The 16,510-nt window shown below is 42.1% G+C and overlaps 1 protein-coding gene across 28 annotated transcripts in view; it reads left to right on the top strand.

Moving 5' to 3' along the window:
* The window catches only part of PRG4 (proteoglycan 4), a 138,805-nt gene extending 122,646 nt beyond the window's left edge, over positions 1-16,159 (top strand). For all 28 annotated transcript variants that reach the window (XM_072128211.1, XM_072128208.1, XM_072128214.1 and 25 more), the window contains 5 exons: positions 5,733-5,869; positions 9,643-9,799; positions 14,241-14,429; positions 15,388-15,513; positions 15,689-16,159. In XM_072128211.1, coding sequence (XP_071984312.1) covers positions 5,733-5,869; positions 9,643-9,799; positions 14,241-14,429; positions 15,388-15,513; positions 15,689-15,789 — 710 coding nt within the window. In that variant the 3' untranslated portion in view covers positions 15,790-16,159. The remainder of the gene's footprint in view (positions 1-5,732; positions 5,870-9,642; positions 9,800-14,240; positions 14,430-15,387; positions 15,514-15,688) is intronic.
* The last annotated feature ends 351 nt before the right edge of the window (positions 16,160-16,510 follow it).

Raw genomic sequence — 16,510 nt, 5'->3', positions numbered from 1 at the left:
CCAGAGGAGCAGGTAGGTGGCCCTCCAGAAAAATGGAATAGATTGAGTGCCTGTATGTGGCAGTCCAAAAAAGTTTTCAAACCAGAGGAGCAGGTAGGTGGCCCTCCAGAAAAATGGAATAGATTGAGTGCCTGTATGTGGCAGTCCAAAAAAGTTTTCAAACCAGAGGAGCAGGTAGGTGGCCCTCCAGAAAAATGGAATAGATTGAGTGCCTGTATGTGGCAGTCCAAAAAAGTTTTCAAACCAGAGGAGCAGGTAGGTGGCCCTCCAGAAAAATGGAATAGATTGAGTGCCTGTATGTGGCACTCCCAAAAATTGTTTAAAACAGAGGACCGGGTCGGTGGCCCTCCAGAAAAATTAAATGCATAAAGTACTATAGCTAGATCCAGTGGGCCCTGTCAAAAAATAGCCAGTTTCCTCTGCTTTACTGTACAAAGAGGAGGAGAAGGAGGAAAATGAGGAGGAGGAGGAGTGGATAAATTATTCAGGTTGAGCTTCCTTCACCTGGTGGAGATTGGAAATTATGAGAAATCCAGGCTTTATTCATCTTAATAAGCGTCAGCCTGTCAGCGCTGTCAGTCAACAGGCGTGTACGCTTATCGGTGATGATGCCACCAGCTGCACTGAAAACCCGCTCGGACAACACGCTAGCGGCAGGGCAGGCAAGAACCTCCAAGGCGTACAGCGCCAGTTCGTGCCACATGTCCAGCTTTGAAACCCAGTAGTTGTAGGGAGCTGTGTGATCATTTAGGACGATGGTATGGTCAGCTACGTGCTCCCTCACCATCTTTCTGTAAAGATCAGCCCTACTCTGCCGAGACTGGGGACAGGTGACAGTGTCGCTAGCGCTGTCAGAAGGGAAATACTGTTTCAGCTTGTGCACCAGGGCCTGCTGGTATTCATGCATTCTCACACTCCTTTCCTCTCCAGGGATGAGAGTGGAAAGATTTTGCTTGTACCGTGGGTCCAGGAGAGTGAACACCCAGTAATCGGTGCTGGAATAAATTCTTTGAACGCGAGGGTCACGGGATAGGCAGCCTAGCATGAAATCTGCCATATGCGCCAGAGTACCAACGCGTAAGAATTCACTCCCCTCACTGGCCTGACTGTCCATTTCCTCCTCCTCCAACTCCTCTTCTTCTGCCCATACACGCTGAACAGTGAAGGACTCAACAATGGTCCCCTCTTGTGTCTCGCCAACATTCTCCTCCTCTTCCTCCTCATCCTCCTCCACCTCCACCTCCTCCGATATGCGCTGAGAAACAGACCTAAGGGTGCTTTGGCTATCAACAAGGGAATCTTCTTCCCCCGTCTCTTGTGACGAGCGCAAAGCTTCCGACTTCATGCTGATCAGAGATTTTTTCAACAGGCAGCGGGATGGTGAGGCTGATGATGGCGGCATCGCCACTGACCATCTGTGTTGACTCCTCAAAGTTACTCAGCACCTGACAGATATCAGACATCCACGTCCACTCCTCATTGTAGACTTGAGGAAGCTGACTGACCTGACTACCAGTTCTGGTGGAAGTTGACATCTGGCAGTCTACAATCGCTCGGCGCTGCTGGTAAACTCTGGATAACATGGTCAGTGTTGAATTCCACCTCGTGGGCACGTCGCACAACAGTCGGTGAGCGGGCAGTTGGAGGCGGCGCTGCGCTGCCCTGAGAGTGGTAGCATCTGTGCTGGACTTCCTGAAATGCGCACAGATGCGGCGCACCTTTGTGAGCAAATCAGACAGATTGGGGTATGTCTTGAGGAAACGCTGAACTATCAAATTTAACACATGGGCCAGGCATGGCACATGTGTCAGTCTGCCGAGTTGCAGAGCCGCCACCAGGTTACGGCCGTTGTCACACACAACCATGCCTGGCTTCAGGTTCAGCGGTGCCAGCCACAGATCAGTCTCCGCCGTGATGCCCTGTAATAGTTCTTGGGCGGTGTGCCTTTTATCGCCTAGGCTCAGCAGTTTGAGCACCGCCTGCTGTCGCTTAGCGACGGCACTGCTGCTGTGCCTAGAGCTACCGACTGATGGCGCCATGCCCACGGATGGTAGTTCGGAGGAGGAGGTGGAGGAGGGGTGGGAGGAGGAGGAGGCATAGTAGGCCTGAAACACCTGGACCGAGGTAGGCCCCGCAATCCTTGGCGTCGGCAGTATATGACCAGCCGCAGGGTCAGACTCGTCCCAGCCTCCACCAAGTTAACCCAATGTGCCGTCAGCGATATATAGTGGCCCTGCCCGGCAGCACTCGTCCACGTGTCCGTGGTCAGGTGGACCTTGTCAGAAACGGCGTTGGTCAGGGCACGGATGATGTTGTCTGACACGTGCTGGTGCAGGGCTGGGACGGCACATCGGGAAAAGTAGTGGCGGCTGGGGACCGAATACCGAGGGGCGGCCGCCGCCATGAGGTTGCGAAAGGCCTCGGTCTCTAGTAGCCTATAGGGCAGCATCTCCAGGCTGAGCAATCTGGAGATGTGGACATTAAGGGCTTGGGCGTGCGGGTGGGTTGCACTATATTTGCGTTTCCGCTCCAGCGTCTGGGGTATGGAGAGCTGAACGCTGGTGGATGCTGTGGAGGATCGTGGAGGCGACGATGGGGTTTTTGTGGCAGGGTCCTGGGCAGGGGGCTGACTATCAGCTGACACAGGGGAAGGAGCAGTGGTGTGCACGGCCGGAGGTGAACGGGCTTGTTGCCACTGAGTTGGGTGTTTAGCATTCATATGCCTGCGCATACTGGTGGTAGTTAAGCTATTAGTGGTGGAACCCCTGCTCATCCTGGTTTGGCAAATGTTGCACTCCACAGTCCGTCGGTCATCCGGTGTTTCCTTAAAGAACCTCCAGACTTCTGAAAATCTAGCCCTCGCCGCAGGAGCCCTCGCCACGGGAGCTTCACTAGTTGACACATTTGGCGCTGATGCACCAGGTCTGGCCCCACCACTGCCTCTTCCAACCTGTTCTGGTCGAGGACTCTCCTCCGTCTCAGAAGCACTGTGTTCACCCGGCCTATCAACCCAGCTTGGGTCTGTCACCTCATCATCCTCCGATCCCTCAGTCTGCTCCCCCCTCGGACTTCCTGCCCTGACAACAACTTCCCCACTATCTGACAACCGTGTCTCCTCATCGTCGGACACCTCTTTACACACTTCTTCCACTACGTCAAGAAGGTCATCATCACCCACAGACTGCGACTGGTGGAAAACCTGGGCATCGGAAAATTGCTCAGCAGCAACCGGACAAGTGGTTTGTGACTGTGGGAAGGGTCCAGAAAACAGTTCCTCAGAGTATGCCGGTTCAAATGCCAAATTTTCCTGGGAGGGGGCAGACTGGGGGGGAGGAGGCTGAGGTGCAGGAGCTGGAGGAGTGCCGATTTCGGTGACATGGGTGGACTGCGTGGAAGACTGACTGGTGGACAAATTGCTCGAAGCATTGTCGGCAATCCACGACATCACCTGTTCGCACTGTTCTGGCCTCAACAGTGCTCTACCACGAGTCCCAGTAACTTCAGACATGAACCTAGGGAGTGTAGCTCTGCGGCGTTCCCCTGCTCCCTCATAAGCAGGTGGTGTCTCACCCCGCCCAGGACCACGGCCTCTGACCCCTGCAGTAGTTGGACGCCCACATCCCCGCCCTCGTCCTCTACCCCTAGCCCTCGGGTTAAACATTTTGAAAATGAGAGTTATAACTTTAATTTTTTTTTAACTTTTTTTTGTTTTTTGTTTTTTTTTGTGTTTTTTAGTTTTTAAAACCAAACGATGCTATCCTATTGCTATGGCTATTTTCTAGCCAAGTATGAAAGCACACTGCTATGCCAGATGAGATGACGCTGAGTTATTAAAAAAATAAACGTAAAATAAAAAAGGAAATGGCAGACTGTGCCTAATTGAAATCCAACCCCTAATAAATTTTCCCACTTCGGTCTTTGCGATGGATATGTGCGTCACTAAGCGCAAAACACAGCGGTCGCAAGTCTCACTACAAATTGCTCACAATTTGCTAGTAGATGCACTGCAGCAAGTACAGCCACCAGCAGATCAACCAGAAATCAAATATATATAACGCTACTGTAGGCGTAAGTAAGCCGTTTGGATTCTCCTATGGCTATTTTCTAGCCAAGTATGAAAGCACACTGCTATGCCAGATGAGATGACGCTGAGTTATTAAAAAAATAAACGTAAAATAAAAAAGGAAATGGCAGACTGTGCCTAATTGAAATCCAATCCCTAATAAATTTTCCCACTTCGGTCTTTGCGATGGATATGTGCGTCACTAAGCGCAAAACACAGCGGTCGCAACTCTCACTACAAATTGCTCACAATTTGCTAGTAGATGCACTGCAGCAAGGACAGCCACCAGCAGATCAAGCAGAAATCAAATATATATAACGCTACTGTAGGCGTAAGTAAGCCGTTTGGATTCTCCTATGGCTATTTTCTAGCCAAGTATGAAAGCACACTGCTATGCCAGATGAGATGACGCTGAGTTATTAAAAAAATAAACGTAAAATAAAAAAGGAAATGGCAGACTGTGCCTAATTGAAATCCAACCCCTAATAAATTTTCCCACTTCGGTCTTTGCGATGGATATGTGCGTCACTAAGCGCAAAACACAGCGGTCGCAACTCTCACTACAAATTGCTCACAATTTGCTAGTAGATGCACTGCAGCAAGGACAGCCACCAGCAGATCAACCAGAAATCAAATATATATAACGCTACTGTAGGCGTAAGTAAGCCGTTTGGATTCTCCTATGGCTATTTTCTAGCCAAGTATGAAAGCACACTGATGAGATGACGCTGAGTTATGAAAAAATAAACGTAAAATAAAAAGTAAATGGCAGACTGTGCCTAATTGAAATCAAACCCCTAATAAATTTTCCCACTTTGGTGTTTGAGGTGGATATGTGTGTCACTAAGAGCTAAACACAACGGTAGCAAGTCCCCCTGCAAATTCCTCACAATATGGTACTAGCTGCACTACTAGTGCCAGCAAGCCCAGCCACAAGCAAACAAAAAAAAAAAGTATAACGTTATTGTAGCCCTAAGAAGGGCTGTTGGGTTCTTGTTGAATCACTCCTGCCTAACACTATTCTAATAGAACACCCTAACGCTTTCCCTGACCAGCAGCAGCTCTCTCGCTAGCGGCATCCAGACACAGAATGATCCGAGCAGCGCGGGCAGCGGCTAGTCTATCCCAGGGTCACCTGATCTGGCCAGCCAACCACTGCTATCGACGTGTAAGGGTACCACGTCATGCTGGGTGGAGTGCAGAGTCTCCTGGCTTGTGATTGGCTCTGTTTCTGGCCGCCAAAAAGCAAAACGGCGGGAGCTGCCATTTTCTCGAGCGGGCGAAGTATTCGTCCGAGCAACGAGCAGTTTCGAGTACGCTAATGCTCGAACGAGCATCAAGCTCGGACGAGTATGTTCGCTGATCTCTATTATTGACCAAATAGTTATTTTCCATCATAATTTGCAAATAAATTCTTTAAAAATCAGACGGTGACTTTCAGGATTTCTTTTCTCATATGGTCTCCCATTGTTGCCCATGATGTCAATTGCTGCCTCTCTAATCTTTTCAAGTGGGAGAACTTGCACAATTGGTGGCTGACTAAATACCTTTTCACCCACTGTACGAGCATATCAGTGACTTATCATCTTAAATTTGTATACTAAACTTGCAAAGTTAACATACTCAAGTGCTGACCAGTTCTGAATGATTCCATTTTGTATAATTTCAGGTCCCTACTTTTGGATGCTACATCAAGGTGGTGTGATAGGGAATCCACGCAAAATTACTGAAGTATGGGGTATTCCATCACCCATTGACACAGTATTTACAAGATGTAATTGTGGTGGAAAAACCTTTTTTTTCAAGGTAAGAACTTTTTGTAACTTTTTGGAACTTTTTGTAACTTTTTGTAACAAAAATATTAAGAGGGTTTCACTACTACAACTATCGACAATATTGTTACTAGCAATTAGAGAGTTTTAAGTGCTCTTGTGGTTCCGATTGCATATTGCAAAATAATATTACACAGTGTAATAGGTTGCTCCACAGAAGACAGCAACAGCTAAAGGCGTTCATAACAGCTAAAGGCCTTCCCATAAACATGGTACAAGTCATGGTACCTAAATATATTAAAAGGATATAAATTGAGTTGCTTGTCTTCTAAATACCTATAGAGACAGTCCCCGGGTTACATACAAGATTGGGTCCATAGGTTTGTTCTTAAGTTGAATTTGTATGTAAGTCGAAATTGTATATTTTATAATTGTAGCTCCAAATTTCTTTTTTGCCCCAGTGGCAATTGGAGTTTAAAAATGTTTTTGCTGTAATGGGATCAGGAGTATCAATAAAGCTTCATTAAAGACACTTTATAGCTGATCATTGGAACCTGGGACTAAAGAAAAGCATCCAAAGAGCCTTACTAGAGGTCACAGTGGGCAGAGGGGTTCATCTTTAACTAGGGGTCGTCTGTAAGTCAAGTGTCCTTAAGTAGGGGACCACGTGTCCTGCATAACCTTAAAGGGAACCTTTATATATAAACATGTATACACATAATGCACTCATATATAAGTCATACACACAAATTAAAAACTCATATATAGATGCATATATACATTAGACACACATCATATATACATTAGATACATATTACGCACATTATACCCTCATACACATTATATACTCATATATACATTATACACATATGTAAACAACATACACCAATATATACACATCATACACTCATGAGACACACATACGTTATACACACACATTTATATACCATGCACACTTACAACAATATGCCCTGGAAGCAGCATCCAGCAGTCTTCTCACAGGCACTGGAGTTGCTTATGTCCCAGGAGACATTGTCCAGTTAGAAGGGTGGAAGCATGTCACACACAGGGGTTTGGGACGAGTCTCTTGAGGCTAGAGTTAGTGGACTCCCTGGACCACCGCAGGGGATGATGGTACTAGCCACAACCTGGGAGCAGAGTGTAAGTAGACCCCTGGTCTTCACCAGAGCCCGCTGCAAATCGTGTATCCGTTGCGCTGGTAGTCGGGCTTATTCATTAGGGGGCCGACACACCCCCAGCACGCCCCGCCAGCGGTCACATTGTAGGAGAAGCCGGCAGCATCGCATCGCTGCCGGCTTATTTACACCGGCGCGGGGAGCCAGCAGCGATGCGATGCTGCCGGCTTCTCCTACAATGTGACGCTGTAAATAGGCCCGGCCCGGCCACAGCCGCTGATAGTGCAGCGTGGCCAGCCGGCAATGTGAATAAGCCTGTCCGCGGCCACAGCCACTGTTAGTGCGGCGCTGCTGCCGGCTTCTCGTACAATGCGCTGACGGGGGCGCGCTGGGAGTGTGTCGGCACGCCCCCTAATGAATAAGCCCGACTGCCAGCACACAAGATACACGATCCGACCTTTAGTAAGAGGTCGGATCTGTTTAAATTAATTTACTGCACATAAATTTAAAAAAAAACGGCTAGGGAGAAAGGGGCTGGGGGAGGATTAGGGGGGGCACATTTGATGGGTGGGTTTTCCAGGGTGACAGGTCCTCTTAAACATTCGCGGCAGTGCTGCTCCACTCTGCTCTCTCAGAATGTGTAGCTATGATTTATCTATACTATGTGACGTGGAACAAAATTTATTGGATATTTTAACCCCTTAACAACCTGGCAATATTTTGTTTTTTCACTTCCATTTTTCACTCCGGGGAATTTAACTTGCCTTTGGGGGGGTCTCCCCCCCCCCCTCGCGACATTTTTGGGGTCGCCGATCGTGGGGAAAAGACACCCCCAAAGAACTGCCTGTAAGAACTGCCTCAAAGATGGCGTCTCTGACGTCATCTTAAAGGCACAGCTTCAGGCTGCTATTACCCTGCAATACATCAGTATTGCAGAGTATTATCATGAACAAGCAATCAGATGATGGTGGAAACTGTAAAAAAAATGTAAAAAAAAGGTTATTCAATAAAAAATAAAGTAAGAAATCAATAAAATATCTCATAAGCCCCATAACATATAAAGAGACATATAACATAAAGAAGTCTAAAGCATAACACAAACCCCACATATGTAGTATCACCGCATCCGTAACAACCCGTAGAATAACAGTAAAAAGTTATTGAACCTGCACGATGAACGCCATAAAAAAAATGTTATAAACCAAAGTACAACATGTCCCGCAAAAAACAAGCCATCAACCAGCTCCGTAGCCAAAAAAGTATGTTATGCCATTTGGAAGACGACAATGCAAAAATGATAGATTTTTCCCACATTAGCGTTTTATTTGACAAGTTTAGTAAAACGTAAGAAAAAATATTTTCTACTCCTGCCCTCAAAAAAAAGTTCCTAAATTTTCAAGAATAGGGGATACCACCCCCAAAATGGTAACACTGGAAAAAGCATCTCATCTCGCAAAAAAAAAGCCGTCACAAGGCCCCAATAACAAAAAAGCAAAAATGTTATAGCCTACAAAAGAGGCCAATGAGGAAAATAAAATCTTTGCAGCTGCAAGGCGCTCCTTCCCTTCTGTGCCTCGCTGTGCGCCCATACAACAAGTAACGGCCACATGTGGGGGGTCTCTGTACTTGGGAGAAATTGTAGAACAAATTGTATAGTGGGTTTTCTCTTTTTATCTTTTGGAAATGTGTAAATTTTAGGTCTAAATGAACGTACAACCGGCACAATTTGACCGTTCTATTTCATCTCCATTTTGATTCAATTACTATGAAGATCTCAAGGGGTTAAAGATATTCCTAAAAGCTGTTTCTGATGGTTTGAGGGGTTCAGATTTGAAAATGGTTGATAATATAGGGGGTTTTGATGCTAAATATGTAAAATTTCATTCAAAACAGCATTTATCCCCAAAATTGTCAATTCTGAAAATTCGGAAAAGCGATATCCGATTTGTAAGCCGCGTGACATCAAAATAAATTATCCAGAAATTTCAAAAATTATGAAAATGCAAAGTAGACATATGGGAAATGTTATTCAGCAATTTATCTAGGTGGTAAATCTATCTGCCTGAAAACTAGATGATTTCGAATTTCAAAAATATCAGATTTTTCAAAAGATTCATTTCATTCATTTTTTCTGTTTTTGTAAATATATGCAAAACTTATCAGCCAAAATTTACCAATAAAATGAAGTACAACATATGGGGAGAAAAACAATATCAATCAATCTTTGATAAGTAACAGTGTTCAAATGTTATAAGCATATAAATCAACGCAAGTCAGAATCCAAAAAATAGGGCTGTGCCTTAAGCTGCAAAATGGCTGCGTCCTTAAGGGGTTAAAGTGCAGAGAGTATCATGAAGACCAAGGAACACACCAGGCAGGTCCGTGATACTTTCATCTCAAACAAGGAAAAGACTGATCAGAGATGCAGCCAAGAGGCCCATGATCACTCTGGATGAACTGGAGAGAATAATATTGCACGCCCTACTTTTCAGATTACTATTTTTTACATAAATTTCGTTCTACTTCAGAATTGTAGAAATTGGTAGAAAAGTTCAAGGGGGCTGAATACTTTCACAAGAAACTGTATATTGCAAGATGGCAAAGCAGAGTTCAGTGAAAAAAAATAAAATTGAACTTCTAATTCAATGTTTGATTTTCTTCCTTGTGATAGGGGTCTCGCTACTGGCGTTTTACCAATGATGTTATGGACCAAGGTTATCCAAAAGAAATCATTAAGGGTTTTGGTGGTCTCAGTGGTAAAATTACTGCTGTATTGCCCATCGCTGGATTTAGAACAAGGCCAGAGTCTGTCTATTTTTTCAAACCCGGTAAGTAGAGTATATACTTATTCTGACACTAACAGTATTAGTAGAATGCTGGAACTAATCTGGGATATAAGGTGGAGCTGTCCAAAACATGACAAACTTCAGTAAGGATGTATTTGGCCTACCCTAACTTCTAAGGAAGTGACTTCTAGGAAAAGCAGTCAAGACAATTCTTGCCCACCCCACCTACCCCCACAACTGTGGCCTATGCAGATACTATGCATTTTCTTTTGTTTCTATTAAAGACCAAAAAAGCTACCAGTATTTATAGGGTGTTTAGGTGCCCTATTTTCTTCTAGCATCATTACATCATTTATACTTGACCTATTTATATGTACTTAGTACATTTTACAACTTGTAAATATAGAGACCAATTACTTTATTGCAGCAAAAATATTTTGTCAGATTCTTTTCTAGTACAGAAGTGACATTTCCTTACTGGAAAACAGCATAGTTGCAATTCGGTTTTAAGCAATTAAGTGTAATTAAAGGACATCTACCACTAGGATGAAGGATTGTAAATCAAGCATACTGATATACTGGTGTGTGCCCTCTCTGACAGGATCTGCTCTTCTTTAAGTTTCTTATGCCCTTACTGTTAAAAATATATTTACACCCATGGAGCCTGAAGCCCCTCAGACTCCTTTGCATAATTTCAAAAGCATTTTTTTGTAAATGCACACACCAGAATGTCAGTGTGCTTGTTTTACAATCCTTGATCCTCTTGGTAGATGTCCTTCAACATTATTTTGATGATATACCTTTAAGGAAGGCTTAACCAATTCCTAGGTCTTTAACCTCTTACACGCCACTGTCAAGCATGACCGCGGCGTGTAAGTGTGTTCGACGTTGATTGGACCCCCTGGTGTGCTTACCAGGGGTTTCGATCTCATCTGCCACAATCCCGGGGTCCGGCGAGTGCCCCGAGGCTGCCGACTCCTCTTCAGTAGGCAGCATGCTCAGTTACTTGCATAGCACACTGCAATACAAGTGTGAGAGCTTGAACAAGCGATCAAGCCCAAATATGGAATGTGTAAAAAAATGTAAAAAAAAAAAAAAAGGAAACTCATTTTATAATAATAATTAAATAAATAAATAAAATAAAAGTACGATAACCTCCACAGTTACACATAAAATGAAATAAAGTATATAAATCCCCCCCAAAAAAACAAAAAGTACATATTGGGTATCACCATATTCTGTATTAATCTGTACAATAAAACTACATCAATATTGAACCCCCTCGATGAATGGCGTAAAAAAAACACAAAAAACTTCCCGTAATATACAATTTTTCATCAAACCACATCATAAAAAATGTTTTAATAAGTGATCAAAAAAAGCTTATGTGCTTTAATATGATACGACCGAAAACTCTTTTCGCAATAAATAACCCCTTAACCAGATCTGTCAACAGAAAAATACAGAAGTTATGGCCCTGAAAAATTGTTGATAGTAAAAACAATGCGATTTTCTCCAATATTGGTTTTGCTCAGTAAAATTGAGCAAAGATAAGAAAAACTATATAAATGAGGTATCACCGTAATCGTAGTGCACCAGAGAATAAAGATATATTAGTTCTAACTTATGGTCAGCAGGAGAGGAGGGGGAGTGCTAAAAATCCAAAATACAAATTGAAGATTTTGTTTGTGTACCCCTTGGAATAGTTAATAAAATCTCATGAATAAGTTATAGACCCCCCAAAATGAATTATCTATACATTGTATCTCACCTTGCAAATAATAAGCCCTCATATGTTCAAATTACCAAAAAAACAATACAATACAAATACAAATCTGCTGTGAATATCGCTGCTTTGATCCTATGCCTGGCCGTGCGCCCATACAGCAAGTTACCACCACATATGGGGTATCAGTACACTCGGGAGAAATTGGGCATCAAACTTTGCAGAGCATTTCATCATTTTATTCATTATGAAACTGTCAGTTTTGGTCTAAATGATTGTATTTTCCCAAAAAATTCTAAAGTTTCTAAATCGCAGGTTCATATTGTTTTAACCCATGTGAAACACTTAAGGGGTTAATAGACTTAATAGAAGTTGTTTTACATACGTTGAGGGGTGTAGTTTATATAGTGGGGTAATTTATGGGGTTTTACTATTATTTAGGCCTTTCAAAGTCACTTGAAAGCTGAGTTGTCCATCAAAATGTGAGTTTTGGCAATTTACATGAAGTTCTGCGCCTCATAACATCCTAGAAAAATGAGAGCACGCATAAAATATAATCTCAACATAAAGCAGACATTCCGTGAATGATCATGCTTTTTGGGTAGTTTTACTTCCTGTCTGGAAAGCAGAACATTTCAAGCTTGGAAAATGAAGAATTTTTGCAAACTTTTGGCAAATTTTTATTTTTTTCAGAACGAAACGCAAACTTATCATTTAAATGAAGCACAATGTGTCACGAGAAAACAATCTAAACATCACCTGGATATGTTGAAGCATTCCCCAGTTCTAACCAATTATCATGATACATGTAAGATTCGAAAAATCGAGTCTTGTCATTGAGCTGAAAACTAATGTCGGTTAAAGGGAACCTGTCAGAAGAAATTGAACTAATAAAATACTGACAGTATATTGTCAAGCATCTGAACACATTCCTAGATCATGTTGCTTTCATGGTTCAGTGTAGTGGCATCATCCAGAAAATCAACTTTGAAGATGTAAATTGGTGTAAATTGGTTGTATAAAGTCATGGAGGCAGAGAGTTTTACAGTTAATTCATGATCTTACCACGCCTCCTTCACTGTAATTGATGGCCTTGCACCTCCAGAAGTCCAGTGCATGATGTAAATCAAAGGAGGAGGCATTCAGAGGTGGGGAGAGCTTGACTTTAGTGTTAACCCGTTCACGACCCGTGACGTAATAGCACGTCACGGGTCGGCCGCGGGTGCATGGAGAGGGCTCACGCGCTGAGCCCTCTCCATAGCCGGTAAGTCTTTGCTGCATATTGCTGCAAAGGCTTACCGGTAACACCCGCGATCGGTGCTCGCACCAAACGCGGGTGTTTTCACCTCGAACGCCGCCGGCAATGCTTTTCGAGGATCGCCGCTCCCCGTGACGTCATCGGGGAGCAGCGATCCGTCGCCATGGTAACCTCGGGTCTCACGAAGACCCGAGGCTACTTCGGGTTAACCCATGCATTACAATGTGCTATCAGCACATTGTAATGTATGAGTAGTAAAATCCCCATATACTGCCATACAGTAGTATGGCAGTATATGATAGGATCGTGCAGACACCCTAGGGTTAAAGTACCCTAGGGAGTCTGAAAAGTAGTAAAAATAAAAAATAAAAAAAAAGTTAAAAAAAAAAAATTATAATAAAAAACCCTAAAAACTCAAATCACCCCCCTTTCCCTAGAACTGATATAAATATAAATAAACAGTAAAAATCATAAACACATTAGGTATCGCCGCGTCCGAAAATGCCCTATCAAAATATGATAACGGTTTTTCACTGCGTTTAATCCCGTAACGGAAAATCGCGCCCAAAGTTGAAAATGGCACTTTTTTGTCATTTAAAAAAATTAAAAAATTCTATAAAAAGTGATCACAAGGTCGAACAGTCCTAAAATTGATAACATTGTAAACGTCATCAAAATCCGCAAAAAACGACACCACCCACAGCTCAGTAGACCAAAGTATAAAAAAGTTATTAGCACCAGAAGATGGCAAAATCCCCCAAAAAAATTTTGTACAGGAGGTTTTAATTTTTTTAAATGTATGAAAATATTATAAAACCTATATAAATTTGGTATCCCCGTAATCGCACAGACCCAAAGAATAAAGTAGACATGTCATTTGGGGTGCACAGTGAAATCCGTAAGATCCAAGCCCACAAGAAGACGGCACAAATGCGGTTTTTTACCAATTTCACTGCATTTGGAATTTTTTTTCCGCTTCCTAGTACACGGCATGGAATATTCAATACCATCACTATGAAGTGCAATTTGTTACGCAGAAAATAAGCCGTCACACAGCTCTGTACATGGAAAAATAAAAAAGTTATGGATTTTTGATCATCTTGAGGAGTACAAAATGAAAATGAAAAAACAAAAAAGGGCCAGGTCCTGAAAGGGTTAAATAACTCTCCACCTCTTTGACTTTATACAACCAATTTACATCTCACTTCAAAGTTCATTTTCTGGATGAAGAAACCATGCTGGACCATGAAAGATACATGTTTTGGAAGGTGTTAAGCTTCTAGATAACATAAAGGTAATAGTTATTAGGCCAATTTCTGTTGACAGATTCCCTTTAAACACTGTCATTTTACATACATGTCATCTGTTTTAATCACATCTATAAATTGTAGATCTCAAAGTATATAAAACAAGAAAAAGATGTCCATATGTCCATTTGAAAAACTATTTTGGTTTGGAGTTTATAGTCTTGTCCATTAATAATTTTACTTTACTTATAGGTGGTTATGTTCAAAAATACACATTTCGGCAGGAACAAGCCAAAAAATGCACAAAGAAGAAGCGTCCTAGCATACAATATCCTATTTACTCACAAAAAGTTCAAACAGTAAGGTATCGTTTTCCACGTGATATAGTGAGACATCGGATCCAGATACATAGGACATACACTACTGTACAGCAGCCTCTAGGTAATTTCCTTGGATTGCAATATACACAAATACAGCCCTAAATGAATGAGTGAAAAAATCAAACATGTGTGTTCCATGTCCTTGGAACTTAGTCTTGTATAAAATCTTTATGTTTTCATATTAATTTTGATAGTTTGTGAAGGAAATCTCCATCAAAATGATAAACCAGTGAGACTTACGCATAGACCCAGGAATGATGACTATGGAAATCTTCATATATTTAAAATCCATGGCCTTCTTCCTTCTAAAATCAACTTTGAAACTTATGCAAATGTGCCAGAAAGACTGTTGTTACCAGAGACAACCTACCAAGCTTTGGTTTCCCAGGCTGTACCACTGTATTCCTCTCCGCCTTGCTCTCCCAAAACTTTCCCTCTACCTCAGCTTAATATATCTCTTTGCAGCAGAGGAAGTGTCTGCACACAGTGGGAGGGAAAGTTCTCCTTTCACACTGTAACAGCCTGTGAAGCTACAACACAATGGGGCTTTGGTAACACCCCCCTGTGCCCTTCTGGCTTATTATTATAATTTTAGTTGATTTTATAAAGAAGGAAGCCACGCTAACAAATATTAGAATACCACAGTCACAGTGCCTGTATGTGAATACTGTTAAATGCTTGTAGTTATATGACTTTCTTGAATCCCCATACAGCTCCATTCACAAGTCTACGATGGCTGCAAACTAGCTGTAAAAACTGCAGCTAGCTCACACGGGCCCTGCACCGTGTTTGAGCCTGAAAACATAGGGCAAGTTTTATTCCTACACAGATTTGTGACTGCACTGCCCCCTATGGAGAGGGGAGGAGTGAGAAGAATTCGACACTTCCTTCTCCACCTGGCTTGCAGCTCTTGGCTGCTCACACGGAAGTGTGAATGGAGCCTTAGTTATGTAAATATATACATATATAAATTAATAACATACACAAACATGTAACTTATAGTTTTTTCATTTCTCTAGGTGTTCTTCATGAGCAGACTTTAGTAAGCGCAACCTGGAGGGGTGTTCCAAATAACATTATCTCTGCTATATCATTACCTAACCATGCAAAGCAGGATGGCTTTGACTATTACACCTTCACTAAAGGTGATTATTACATATTTGCAGTATAATTATTGAGGATATATGTTTAGTTGGTTTGTGTTTCTTTTATCTAGACTTCTTATTCATGAAGAATATTCTTTTAACAATTCAACAGACAGTGTGTCATTATCTTTACCTCACAATTAACATTTAATGTTGTATTATATTTGTTTTTTAGATAAATACTACAATATAAATATGTCAAGCAAGGTAGCAGTAAAACCCCCACCTGGCGCTGAGCAGAAAACTACAAAAGACTGGTATAAGTGCAAAGAATAAAAGGACACTGGAGGTGGCTACGACTATAGTAGTACATCATATTATCAATAAAAATACCTGGCTTCTTACTCTGAATGCTAATCTATGCTGAACAACGGTAAACTATTTATTAGAAAAAAACAAAAACACATTTCTGCACAACGTGTAACATTTGGAATTATATTTATTTTTATTCACACAATTTACAATCACTATATCAAATTAAAGAAATACATATTTTTTGGATTATAATTCAAATTATCGTACACTTTTGGTCCCATTTTTTTTGCAATATGTCTAGATTGTATACCACCTGTAAATCTGTAAAGAACTACAATCGTATTATGGTCTTTTCTGCAATGTTTTGGCAGTAAATAATTCTCATATTAAATCAATGAGTCATTTTTTATTATTCTAACAACAAGCCGGAAAAATGCTCATAAACACACAAAATAAAAGGTGACTGGAAAAGAGCTACAGCTTTTACTGCAGCTTGCTTTAGATCAAAGCATCATGAAAAGGCCTGTACATCTACACATACATTGCGTTGTGCCCACCTAATTGTTAATTTAAAAGGTTGTGCACAGGACAGATCTTGCAATGTGGCTTTACCTGGGAGCCCCACTACTCCTGGTACTTTACTGTCCTCAATTGCTGTCTGCCCTGTCTCTGTTACATCAGTGAAAACTTCAGAGAAATAAAAGGTTGACTGACTGGATACACAATAAGGCATTGATGCAGA

The sequence above is a fragment of the Engystomops pustulosus genome, chromosome 10, assembly GCF_040894005.1.
Source record: "Engystomops pustulosus chromosome 10, aEngPut4.maternal, whole genome shotgun sequence".
Taxonomy (NCBI): domain Eukaryota; kingdom Metazoa; phylum Chordata; class Amphibia; order Anura; family Leptodactylidae; genus Engystomops; species Engystomops pustulosus.
This window is presented reverse-complemented; position numbering and strand designations above follow the sequence as displayed.